The 13,462-nt window shown below is 33.1% G+C and overlaps 2 protein-coding genes across 6 annotated transcripts; both read right to left on the bottom strand.

Moving 5' to 3' along the window:
* Positions 1-277: 277 nt before the first annotated feature.
* Positions 278-6,704, bottom strand: LOC143627860 (uncharacterized). 4 transcript variants are annotated; one of them, XM_077097587.1, is made up of 4 exons: positions 6,646-6,704; positions 5,302-6,500; positions 5,004-5,194; positions 4,728-4,800 (listed from the first exon to the last, which is right to left on the bottom strand). In XM_077097587.1, the coding sequence occupies exons 2-4, from the start codon at positions 6,414-6,416 to the stop codon at positions 4,787-4,789; spliced, it is 1,320 nt and encodes a 439-aa protein (XP_076953702.1). In that variant the 5' UTR covers positions 6,417-6,500; positions 6,646-6,704; the 3' UTR covers positions 4,728-4,786. The 4 variants fall into 4 exon arrangements, with proteins under 4 accessions (XP_076953714.1, XP_076953706.1, XP_076953702.1 ...); XM_077097599.1 differs by lacking the exons at positions 4,728-4,800; positions 5,004-5,194 and adding exons at positions 278-618; positions 727-750 and having other exon boundaries at positions 5,326-6,669; XM_077097582.1 differs by having other exon boundaries at positions 5,302-6,669.
* Positions 6,705-9,180: 2,476 nt separating this feature from the next.
* Positions 9,181-11,272, bottom strand: LOC143626382 (uncharacterized). Of its 2 annotated transcripts, XM_077096503.1 has the most exons (4): positions 11,214-11,272; positions 9,870-11,068; positions 9,572-9,762; positions 9,181-9,368 (listed from the first exon to the last, which is right to left on the bottom strand). In XM_077096503.1, exons 2-4 carry the CDS (start codon positions 10,982-10,984, stop codon positions 9,355-9,357), a joined length of 1,320 nt encoding a protein of 439 aa, XP_076952618.1. In that variant the 5' UTR covers positions 10,985-11,068; positions 11,214-11,272; the 3' UTR covers positions 9,181-9,354. The 2 variants fall into 2 exon arrangements, with proteins under 2 accessions (XP_076952618.1, XP_076952611.1); XM_077096496.1 differs by having other exon boundaries at positions 9,870-11,237.
* Between the last annotated feature and the right edge of the window lie 2,190 nt (positions 11,273-13,462).

Below are 13,462 nucleotides of genomic sequence, written 5' to 3'. Positions count from 1 at the left end.
ATTATGATGGTAAACACAAGTTTGAAATATCTCCAGACTAATATGATAGATCTATACAGTTGTCGAAATCAAACATAGTTTAAAAGGATAAAGACTCTCGGCAGGTACGTTAGATATTGGCATACCATAGCTATGTCGAAATCTAACCCATTGCCACTTTTAAAAGCAGTAATTTTAATCGTCGATATAGGTTATATAGGTTTATATCCATGTATAGAAAAACTTTATCTACCTAAAGATGATATTCAAAACACAACTATAAACAAAATATTCACAAGTCAAAAGAGTTATATCCACCATCAGCCTACCATGGTGTGCATATTACATCTACATAGGGTACTATTAGCAGCAAAACAAACAACTGAACTAACCATATTCTGATTCAAAAACCTTAGCTAATATTAGCAAAACAAACCACCAAACTAACCGTACGGTGCTGGCGGGAAATAAGGATCTTCTTTGTTCTCGTAAATCTTAAACAACTGTTTTGAGTATTTAAGTGCAAGATTCCTGCATCGTTCGACCCCCTTTGGGTCATATTCTTTCAGTTCTTCCACTGTTTTGTTAAGATCGCCATCAGGATCTCGACCCATGATAAATACAGCCAGCTCACTACCACTACATGATCACACATACATTTTTAACAACATTAATCACATAGTACAAGTGAACATCATAATTTCACTAAATGTATAACTTACAAAAAAAAAAAAAAAAAAAACTCACTTGTTTGCATCAGGCTGACTAAACCTCGCTCGTTATGGTGTATAGTAACTTTAGAATCTTTCTCATCATCTGTTTGTTTCCTATAAAGAGCACAAACCGCGCTCATACACAATTTAGGATCTTTACCAAAATCCGATAACATATCCGCCTCTAGTTCCCACTTCAGATTCAGACTCTTTTTCCTACCAATCTTATCCAAAGTTTCTTTGTATTCGTTTAACACATCTTCAGATTCAGCAGCGCTATCACCACTTTCAGAATCATAAACCGAAACACTATCAGAACTGTCAACAATAAACCCATCTGAACTTTCATCTTCACTCTCTGACTCGTCTTCAACAACATTATTATTCTTATCTTTTTCATTTTTAGATTCGAATTTTCCCAGGCTCGTTAGGCGCCTCCTACTTACATTTTCTTCAACTTCTTCATCTGAATCTGCTACAACCCGAGACCTGCATTGTGTTTTGAGTGTGCTAATCGGCGCATTGTCATCGTCACTGTTTTCATCATCGCTGGTCAGCACGTTTTCTTTTAGCACTTCTAGTATTCGACGAACGAACTTTAAACTCATCCGTACGTTCTTCATCAATATGTTCTAAACCAATCTTTTGGAAGTTATTCTTGGAAGAACTTTGACTTTTAACTTTCGGAATCTCGTTGTCGTTTACATCCTCGTCACAAATATCAATAACAGTACGAAAAGCGGACTGAACAACACCGGGAGTAGACGGGGCCATCTTCTTATTCAAACACCCGTCTTCCTCAAACGGTAACCGTTTCCTAACTTCTTTCGTTCCCTTGGAGACCACAGTAGCATCCATCTTTGACTCCAGTTCCTTAACCTTCTCCTTCCAAAACAAAACGTCGGTTTCCGCCTTCCGTTTCTCACATTCCAAGACCTTGTTTTCAATCATGACCTCATGAATATTATCATCATCTAAAACCTTCTGAATCGTTTCGATCTTACCCTCGAGTTCTTGATTCTTTTTCCTTAAATTATCAACCTCGGTTTCCAACATCGAACACCTCGTTTCGTGCCGTTTGCTCTTTTCTTCCAATTCCATACATATCTTTTTAAAACTCTCAAACTCCTTAACAAAATCTTTCTCAATATCCATATTTTTCATCAATAAAAAGCTTCTAGAAGATTCTTTTCACCAGTAACATTCACAATCAATCACTGAATTACAATTTACAATTTACAACAAACCCTAGGTGGTTCAAAAATTAACAATATTAATGATTCAGTGAATTAATAGACAAGTATAATAAAGTAGCCCTAACAGAAACCCTAATTATTACTTGAATAAGACTTAATAGAAACAAGATATTGAATGCAGTAGTATGAGAGCTTACGAAGGAATTGAAGATTGCATCGGTCGTATACTCTGCAAAGTTTAAGCCTCGTAAGTGATTTGTATTCGGTTAAGGAATATGGTCGAAGCACTGAAACCCGAACCGACCAACATAATCATTATTGGTAATTGGTCGGTTATATTTTGTGATAAAAACCCAACGGGTTGGGCCAGGTATACCCAATGAGTATTTTGTTAAAACCCGATAGAAAATCCAAACATGACAGATAATTACCTGATTAAAACCCGACGGGTTTGGGACGGGCCTTGATAATCGGATATGGGTTTCGGAATACTTAAACTCAACCCAAAACCGGCCCATTGACATCCATAGGTCCATCGTTTATATTGGTTTATGTTTGGTCAATTATGTTTATTAAGTTTGTTTGTTTACGTTCGTGAATAGTTTGTTTAGGTTTTAAACGAACACGACTTTCTTAATGAACCAACGTGAACAAAAAAATTGTTCAATTATATGTATGTGTTCATTTTCGGTTGAGGTTAGATAAATTAACACAAACACGCCCTTTTTCATGTTCGGTTTATTTACATGTTTAGCAAATACAAAAAAAAAATAATAAAATACTTTCTGTTTTTACTCACAAAGTTCACTTAACCCAACATCTATCTATTCTAATAAAAGCCTACCATTTTTGTCACTTGTCAATACCATAGCTCTCCTCACCTTTTTTCAACCAATTTTCATATACGGTTCTTATCTTTTAAGTCATTTCAATATATGACATTAAAATTATAGGTTTATTCCAACTAAATCCATTACTACATATAATAAGTATTCTCCATACGGATTGACAAAAGACGATTAGTGAATTTTTAAGTCTTAATTAAAGTGTTCATTAAGGTTAATATTCAAAATAATAAACAATAAACATTCGATTCATAATATGTGGAATGAGAACAATCAACTTGGACTAAATTCTGATAACGTCAGCGGCTAAGGCTTAGCTTTTAATACCTAAAAATACATATGATTTTAAAACTAAAAGTTTTCGGGTTGACCCGAAACCTAGAATTCGGACCCAAAAACCAACCCGAATTACTTCGGTTTAGGTTCGGGTTAGTATTTTCTTGGGTTCGAGTTTCTCGGGTCAGGTACGAGTTTTCTTGGGTTGGGTTTCATGTAACGGGTAAAAGTGGCGGCCCTACTTTTAACGATTATAAATAAGAATCACTTACATTCATTTTATGCAACTTTAAATTTTCTAATATTCATTTAACTCGGAATAATCACTATTATTTGAACATGGTTTTAATGTTAGTATGTATTTTTCATTTTCCTAGCATTTACATTCATATGAAATAAACAAATCATTTTGTTATATTTGAATTTTCGGTTTTTATGTTGCTTGATTATACAATTTTTAATTGTAAAATATAACGTCAATTAAAAATTTGTCATGCACAGAATATTAATGACAACAAATTTATCATGATCAATCAAATTCAAATTGTAAAGATTCTAAGGATAATTATATCATCAAAGTTTAGGTATATGGTTTTTGGGATAATCATGTTTTTTTATAAACATGAGGAAATGCTCTCAAATGACATAATATTAATTGATTAAAAACTATGATATTTTATGTGCATGAATATTTTTTTTATTAGTATCATGGATATATATTATCATTTATCTAGAGTTGGTATGTACTTGGAGAACTTTTTTTGTCACAGAGACAACTATATATAACTATATCAAGAATTATAAGCATGCCTATATGTTATTTTATTAAGAGTTAAAAGCAGACATGAACTAAAAATTTTGATTATTGATAAACAATGTATACATGTTAATACAATCACAAATGTAGTGTAAAAGGAAGTTTTTACCTATTTGTAACATATTTATGTATTCTTAGTTATATAATTTCTGTAATTTTAATTTAATAGTAATTGTATTAACAATATATGATCTTTTCACTTAATGGTCAAAGTTTAAAATTTTCAACAACTATCCGTGTAATACACGGGCCTCAAACTAGTTTACTTATAAAAGTTCATCCACTTGTTGATAAGGAAAAAAAAAAGAGGATGGCAAAGAAACACTTAAAATGAATAGCCTCATGCCCTCACACACGTTTATGTTTTCGATGATCCGACGAACGAGCTAAAAAAGAAAGAATGGGGTACTATAGGTTATTGCATATCGATATCTGACAATACTCTCGCAGCCACACATCTTTATTGATTTTTTTTTATTTTTTATTTTTTAATAATAATAAAAATTTTATTAACATTTAACACAAACCAAATTACATCTAGATAATGGGTAAGCGAGCAACAAGCTGCGCCGGTATCCCCTTTCGGATCGCAAAGTCTATTATACTATTTGGTTCCTCGGGCTCTGCGAGTCACTTTATTAATGATTTCTTAGACGTTGTGGTACTAGATGGGACGCCACCCACCTACCACAAAAGCAAGGTGGGTTTCAAACACCACTACAAACCATCAGCTACCGATATCTCATCACAACCAACGGCGAATTATGTCGTCGGGCGCGAACATGGTTGGTCGTTGCTCATGACACTATTAAACGTTATAATAATTTATTCAACACATTTATTTCAGGTCACACAAACACACTTATCCCAAAAGAAAAACATAACAAAATTAGATAACATTGTTCATTTCACAATAAACTAGGTCCATAGCAGATATAAGTTGTAACTTCAAATGTAACATCAAGCTTGCGCACCTGCATCATGTATAAAATAATATGTCATCAAATTCGGACGGGTGTCAACACAATAGATCTATCATCGTTACGATGGCTTGCAAAGTTAATTATTCACACTAGATTGATTGATCGAATACACGCAACAAAAACAAGCAAAGCATGTAGCATATTCTGATTCACAAATCTTAGCTAATATTAGCAAAACAAACAACCAAACTAACCATATGGTGATGGTGGGAAATATGGATCTTCTTTGTTCTGGTAAATCTTAAACAACTGTTTCGAGTATTTATATGCAAAACTCCTGCATTCTTCGACCCCCTCCGGGTCATATTCTTTTAGTTCTTCCACTGTTTTGTTAAGATCGCCATTAGGATCTCGACCCATGAGAAAATAAGCCAGCGCACTACCCCTACACGATAACACATACAAACATTTTAGCAACATTAATTACATAGTACAAGTGAACATCATAATTTCACTAAATGTATAAAACTTTTATATAAGATAGAAACTCACCTGTTTGCATCGGGCTGACTAAACCCTCGCTCGTTATAGTGTATAGTTAGTTTAGAATCTTTCTCATCATCTGTTTGCTGCCTATAAAGAGCACAAACCGCGCTCATACACAAGATGTGATCTTTACCAAAATCAGATAACATGTCTGCCTCTTGTTCCCACTTTCGATTCCGACTCTTTTTCCTACCAATCTTATCCAAAGTTTCTTTATATTCGTTCAACGCATCTTCAGGTGCAGCAGCGCTATCACCAGTTTCAGAATCATAAACTGAAACACTTTGAGAACTGTCAACAATAAACCCGCCCAAACTTTCATCTTCTCTCTCTGACTCATCATCAACAACATTACTGTTCTTATGTTTTTTATTTTCGGATTCTAAATTTCTCAGCCTCGTTAGACGGCTCCTATTTACATTTTCTTCAACTTCAACTTCTTCATCTGAATCTGTTATACCCTGTAAGGTGCGTTGTGTTTTGAGCTTGCAAATTGGCGCATTGTCATCATAACTGTCATCATCGTCATCACCATCACTAGCAATAATATTTGCAGCCCGTTTTCTTTTAGCACTTCTAGTGTTAGATGAATGAACTTTAAACTTGTCCATATGTTCTTCATCGGTATGTTCTACATCAGTCATTTGGAAGTTATTCTTGGAAGAACTTTGACTTTTAACTGTTGGAATCTCGTTATCGTTTACATCCTCGTAACTAATACCGATAATGGTACGAAAAGTGGATTGAGCAACACCAGGAGTAGGTGGGGCCATCTTCTTATTCGGGCACCCGTCTTTCTCATTCGTGTTGTCCACCTTTGACTCCAGTTCCTTAACCTTCTCCTTCCAAAACAAAACGTCGGTTTCCGCCTTCCGTTTCTCACATTCCAAGACCTTGTTTTCAATCATGACCTCATGAATATTATCATCATCTAAAACCTTCTGAATCGTTTCGATCTTACCCTCGAGTTCTTGATTCTTTTTCCTTAAATTATCAACCTCGGTTTCCAACATCGAACACCTCGTTTCGTGCCGTTTGCTCTTTTCTTCCAATTCCATACATATCTTTTTAAAACTCTCAAACTCCTTAACAAAATCTCTCTCAATATCCATATTTTTCATCAATAAAAAGCTTCTAGAAGATTCTTTTCACCAGTAACATTCACAATCAATCACTGAATTACAATTTACAATTTACAACAAACCCTAGGTGGTTCAAAAATTAACAATATTGATGATTCAGTGAATTAATAGACAAGTATAATAAAGTAGCCCTAACAGAAACCCTAATTATTACTTGAATAAGACTTAATAGAAACAAGATATTGAATGCAGTAGTATGAGAGCTTACGAAGGAATTGAAGATTGCATCGGTCGTATACTCTGCAAAGTTTAAGCCTCGTAAGTGATTTGTATTCGTTTAAGGAATATGGTCGAAGCACTGAAACCCGAACCGACCAACATAATCATTATTGGTAATTGGTCGGTTATATTTTGTCAAACCCCGATAAAAACCCAACGGGTTGGGCCAGGTATACCCAATGAGTATTTTGTTAAAACCCGATAGAAAATCCAAACATGACAGATAATTACCTGATTAAAACCCGACGGGTTTGGGACGGGCCTTGATAATCGGATATGGGTTTCGGAATACTTAAACTCAACCCAAAACCGGCCCATTGACATCCATAGGTCCATCGTTTATATTGGTTTATGTTTGGTCAATTATGTTTATTAAGTTTGTTTGTTTACGTTCGTGAATAGTTTGTTTAGGTTTTAAACGAACACGACTTTCTTAATGAACCAACGTGAACAAAAAAATTGTTCAATTATATGTATGTGTTCATTTTCGGTTGAGGTTAGATAAATTAACACAAACACGCCCTTTTTCATGTTCGGTTTATTTACATGTTTAGCAAATACAAAAAAAAAATAATAAAATACTTTCTGTTTTTACTCACAAAGTTCACTTAACCCAACATCTATCTATTCTAATAAAAGCCTACCATTTTTGTCACTTGTCAATACCATAGCTCTCCTCACATTTTTTCAACCAATTTTCATATATGGTTCTTATCTTTTAAGTCATTTCAATATATGACATTAAAATTATAGGTTTATTCCAACTAAATCCATTACTACATATAATAAGTATTCTCCATACGGATTGACAAAAGACGATTAGTGAATTTTTAAGTCTTAAATAAAGTGTTCATTAAGGTTAATATTCAAAATAATAAACAATAAACATTCGATTCATAATATGTGGAATGAGAACAATCAACTTGGACTAAATTCTGATAACGTCAGCGGCTAAGGCTTAGCTTTTAATACCTAAAAATACATATGATTTTAAAACTAAAAGTTTTCGGGTTGACCCGAAACCTAGAATTCGGACCCAAAAACCAACCCGAATTACTTCGGTTTAGGTTCGGGTTAGTATTTTATTGGGTTCGAGTTTCTCGGGTCAGGTACGAGTTTTCTTGGGTTGGGTTTCATGTAACGGGTAAAAGTGGCTGCCCTACTTTTAACGATTATAAATAAGAATCACTTACATTCATTTTATGCAACTTTAAATTTTCTAATATTCATTTAACTCGGAATAATCACTATTATTTGAACATGGTTTTAATGTTAGTATGTATTTTTCATTTTCCTAGCATTTACATTCATATGAAATAAACAAATCATTTTGTTATATTTGAATTTTCGGTTTTTATGTTGCTTGATTATACAATTTTTAATTGTAAAATATAACGTCAATTAAAAATTTGTCATGCACAGAATATTAATGACAACAAATTTATCATGATCAATCAAATTCAAATTGTAAAGATTCTAAGGATAATTATATCATCAAAGTTTAGGTATATGGTTTTTAGGATAATCATGTTTTTTTATAAACATGAGGAAATGTTCTCAAATGACATAATATTAATTGATTAAAAACTATGATATTTTATGTGCATGAATATTTTTTTTATTAGTATCATGGATATATATTATCATTTATCTAGAGTTGGTATGTACTTGGAGAACTTTTTTTGTCACAGAGACAACTATATATAACTATATCAAGAATTATAAGCATGCCTATATGTTATTTTATTAAGAGTTACAAGCAGACATGAACTAAAAATTTTGATTATTGATAAACAATGTATACATGTTAATACAATCACAAATGTAGTGTAAAAGGAAGTTTTTACCTATTTGTAACATATTTATGTAGTCTTAGTTATATAATTTCTGTAATTTTAATTTAATAGTAATTGTATTAACAATATATGATCTTTTCACTTAATGGTCAAAGTTTAAAATTTTCAACAACTATCCGTGTAATACACGGGCCTCAAACTAGTTTACTTATAAAAGTTCATCCACTTGTTGATAAGGAAAAAAAAAAGAGGATGGCAAAGAAACACTTAAAATGAATAGCCTCATGCCCTCACACACGTTTATGTTTTCGATGATCCGACGAACGAGCTAAAAAAGAAAGAATGGGGTACTATAGGTTATTGCATATCGATATCTGACAATACTCTCGCAGCCACACATCTTTATTGATTTTTTTTTATTTTTTATTTTTTAATAATAATAAAAATTTTATTAACATTTAACACAAACCAAATTACATCTGGATAATGGGTAAGCGAGCAACAAGCTGCGCCGGTATCCCCTTTTGGATCGCAAAGTCTATTATACCATTTGGTTCCTCGGGCTCTGCGAGTCACTTTATTAATGATTTCTTAGACGTTGTGGTACTAGATGGGACGCCACCCACCTATCACAAAAGCAAGGTGGGTGTCAAACACCACTACAAACCATCAGCTACCGATATCTCATCACAACCAACGGCGAATTATGTCGTCGGGCGCGAACATGGTTGGTCATTGCTCATGACACTATTAAACGTTATAATAATTTATTCAACACATTTATTTCAGGTCACACAAACACACTTATCCCAAAAGAAAAACATAACAAAATTAGATAACATTGTTCATTTCACAATAAACTAGGTCCATAGCAGATATAAGTTGTAACTTCAAATGTAACATCAAGCTTGCGCACCTGCATCATGTATAAAATAATATGTCATCAAATTCGGACGGGTGTCAACACAATAGATCTATCATCGTTACGATGGCTTGCAAAGTTAATTATTCACACTAGATTGATTGATCGAATACACGCAACAAAAACAAGCAAAGCATGTAGCATATTCTGATTCACAAATCTTAGCTAATATTAGCAAAACAAACAACCAAACTAACCATATGGTGATGGTGGGAAATATGGATCTTCTTTGTTCTGGTAAATCTTAAACAACTGTTTCGAGTATTTATATGCAAAACTCCTGCATTCTTCGACCCCCTCCGGGTCATATTCTTTTAGTTCTTCCACTGTTTTGTTAAGATCGCCATTAGGATCTCGACCCATGAGAAAATAAGCCAGCGCACTACCCCTACACGATAACACATACAAACATTTTAGCAACATTAATTACATAGTACAAGTGAACATCATAATTTCACTAAATGTATAAAACTTTTATATAAGATAGAAACTCACCTGTTTGCATCGGGCTGACTAAACCCTCGCTCGTTATAGTGTATAGTTAGTTTAGAATCTTTCTCATCATCTGTTTGCTGCCTATAAAGAGCACAAACCGCGCTCATACACAAGATGTGATCTTTACCAAAATCAGATAACATGTCTGCCTCTTGTTCCCACTTTCGATTCCGACTCTTTTTCCTACCAATCTTATCCAAAGTTTCTTTATATTCGTTCAACGCATCTTCAGGTGCAGCAGCGCTATCACCAGTTTCAGAATCATAAACTGAAACACTTTGAGAACTGTCAACAATAAACCCGCCCAAACTTTCATCTTCTCTCTCTGACTCATCATCAACAACATTACTGTTCTTATGTTTTTTATTTTCGGATTCTAAATTTCTCAGCCTCGTTAGACGGCTCCTATTTACATTTTCTTCAACTTCAACTTCTTCATCTGAATCTGTTATACCCTGTAAGGTGCGTTGTGTTTTGAGCTTGCAAATTGGCGCATTGTCATCATAACTGTCATCATCGTCATCACCATCACTAGCAATAATATTTGCAGCCCGTTTTCTTTTAGCACTTCTAGTGTTAGATGAATGAACTTTAAACTTGTCCATATGTTCTTCATCGGTATGTTCTACATCAGTCATTTGGAAGTTATTCTTGGAAGAACTTTGACTTTTAACTGTTGGAATCTCGTTATCGTTTACATCCTCGTAACTAATACCGATAATGGTACGAAAAGTGGATTGAGCAACACCAGGAGTAGGTGGGGCCATCTTCTTATTCGGGCACCCGTCTTTCTCATTCGTGTTGTCCACCTTTGACTCCAGTTCCTTAACCTTCTCCTTCCAAAACAAAACGTCGGTTTCCGCCTTCCGTTTCTCACATTCCAAGACCTTGTTTTCAATCATGACCTCATGAATATTATCATCATCTAAAACCTTCTGAATCGTTTCGATCTTACCCTCGAGTTCTTGATTCTTTTTCCTTAAATTATCAACCTCGGTTTCCAACATCGAACACCTCGTTTCGTGCCGTTTGCTCTTTTCTTCCAATTCCATACATATCTTTTTAAAACTCTCAAACTCCTTAACAAAATCTCTCTCAATATCCATATTTTTCATCAATAAAAAGCTTCTAGAAGATTCTTTTCACCAGTAACATTCACAATCAATCACTGAATTACAATTTACAATTTACAACAAACCCTAGGTGGTTCAAAAATTAACAATATTGATGATTCAGTGAATTAATAGACAAGTATAATAAAGTAGCCCTAACAGAAACCCTAATTATTACTTGAATAAGACTTAATAGAAACAAGATATTGAATGCAGTAGTATGAGAGCTTACGAAGGAATTGAAGATTGCATCGGTCGTATACTCTGCAAAGTTTAAGCCTCGTAAGTGATTTGTATTCGGTTAAGGAATATGGTCGAAGCACTGAAACCCGAACCGACCAACATAATCATTATTGGTAATTGGTCGGTTATATTTTGTCAAACCCCGATAAAAACCCAACGGGTTGGGCCAGGTATACCCAATGAGTATTTTGTTAAAACCCGATAGAAAATCCAAACATGACAGATAATTACCTGATTAAAACCCGACGGGTTTGGGACGGGCCTTGATAATCGGATATGGGTTTCGGAATACTTAAACTCAACCCAAAACCGGCCCATTGACATCCATAGGTCCATCGTTTATATTGGTTTATGTTTGGTCAATTATGTTTATTAAGTTTGTTTGTTTACGTTCGTGAATAGTTTGTTTAGGTTTTAAACGAACACGACTTTCTTAATGAACCAACGTGAACAAAAAAATTGTTCAATTATATGTATGTGTTCATTTTCGGTTGAGGTTAGATAAATTAACACAAACACGCCCTTTTTCATGTTCGGTTTATTTACATGTTTAGCAAATACAAAAAAAAAATAATAAAATACTTTCTGTTTTTACTCACAAAGTTCACTTAACCCAACATCTATCTATTCTAATAAAAGCCTACCATTTTTGTCACTTGTCAATACCATAGCTCTCCTCACATTTTTTCAACCAATTTTCATATATGGTTCTTATCTTTTAAGTCATTTCAATATATGACATTAAAATTATAGGTTTATTCCAACTAAATCCATTACTACATATAATAAGTATTCTCCATACGGATTGACAAAAGACGATTAGTGAATTTTTAAGTCTTAAATAAAGTGTTCATTAAGGTTAATATTCAAAATAATAAACAATAAACATTCGATTCATAATATGTGGAATGAGAACAATCAACTTGGACTAAATTCTGATAACGTCAGCGGCTAAGGCTTAGCTTTTAATACCTAAAAATACATATGATTTTAAAACTAAAAGTTTTCGGGTTGACCCGAAACCTAGAATTCGGACCCAAAAACCAACCCGAATTACTTCGGTTTAGGTTCGGGTTAGTATTTTATTGGGTTCGAGTTTCTCGGGTCAGGTACGAGTTTTCTTGGGTTGGGTTTCATGTAACGGGTAAAAGTGGCTGCCCTACTTTTAACGATTATAAATAAGAATCACTTACATTCATTTTATGCAACTTTAAATTTTCTAATATTCATTTAACTCGGAATAATCACTATTATTTGAACATGGTTTTAATGTTAGTATGTATTTTTCATTTTCCTAGCATTTACATTCATATGAAATAAACAAATCATTTTGTTATATTTGAATTTTCGGTTTTTATGTTGCTTGATTATACAATTTTTAATTGTAAAATATAACGTCAATTAAAAATTTGTCATGCACAGAATATTAATGACAACAAATTTATCATTATCAATCAAATTCAAATTGTAAAGATTCTAAGGATAATTATATCATCAAAGTTTAGGTATATGGTTTTTGGGATAATCATGTTTTTTTATAAACATGAGGAAATGTTCTCAAATGACATAATATTAATTGATTAAAAACTATGATATTTTATGTGCATGAATATTTTTTTTTTTAGTATCATGGATATATATTATCATTTATCTAGAGTTGGTATGTACTTGGAGAACTTTTTTTGTCACAGAGACAACTATATATAACTATATCAAGAATTATAAGCATGCCTATATGTTATTTTATTAAGAGTTAAAAGCAGACATGAACTAAAAATTTTGATTATTGATAAACAATGTATACATGTTAATACAATCACAAATGTAGTGTAAAAGGAAGTTTTTACCTATTTGTAACATATTTATGTAATCTTAGTTATATAATTTCTGTAATTTTAATTTAATAGTAATTGTATTAACAATATATGATCTTTTCACTTAATGGTCAAAGTTTAAAATTTTCAACAACTATCCGTGTAATACACGGGCCTCAAACTAGTTTACTTATAAAAGTTCATCCACTTGTTGATAAGGAAAAAAAAAAGAGGATGGCAAAGAAACACTTAAAATGAATAGCCTCATGCCCTCACACACGTTTATGTTTTCGATGATCCGACGAACGAGCTAAAAAAGAAAGAATGGGGTACTATAGGTTATTGCATATCGATATCTGACAATACTCTCGCAGCCACACATCTTTATTGATTTTTTTTTATTTTTTATTTTTTAATAATAATA

Source organism: Bidens hawaiensis, unplaced genomic scaffold, assembly GCF_021521415.1.
Source record: "Bidens hawaiensis isolate Kalapana, Puna unplaced genomic scaffold, B.hawaiensis_p1.1 tig00000458_1, whole genome shotgun sequence".
Classification (NCBI taxonomy): Eukaryota; Viridiplantae; Streptophyta; class Magnoliopsida; order Asterales; family Asteraceae; genus Bidens; species Bidens hawaiensis.
The sequence above is the reverse complement of the archived record's forward strand: the minus strand, read 5'-3'. Positions and strand labels throughout refer to the sequence as shown.

What these genes read in the sequence shown, in the direction of transcription:
- LOC143627860 (XM_077097587.1), bottom strand. Translation starts at nt 6,416, where the DNA reads ATGAAAAATATGGATATTGAGAGAGATTTTGTTAAGGAGTTTGAGAGT. An exon ending in AGTCAGCCCGATGCAAACAG is followed by an intron (nt 5,195 to 5,301) that starts GTGAGTTTCTAT and finishes GTTATCGTGTAG; the next exon opens with GGGTAGTGCGCTGGCTTATT.
- LOC143626382 (XM_077096503.1), bottom strand. Translation starts at nt 10,984, where the DNA reads ATGAAAAATATGGATATTGAGAGAGATTTTGTTAAGGAGTTTGAGAGT. An exon ending in AGTCAGCCCGATGCAAACAG is followed by an intron (nt 9,763 to 9,869) that starts GTGAGTTTCTAT and finishes GTTATCGTGTAG; the next exon opens with GGGTAGTGCGCTGGCTTATT.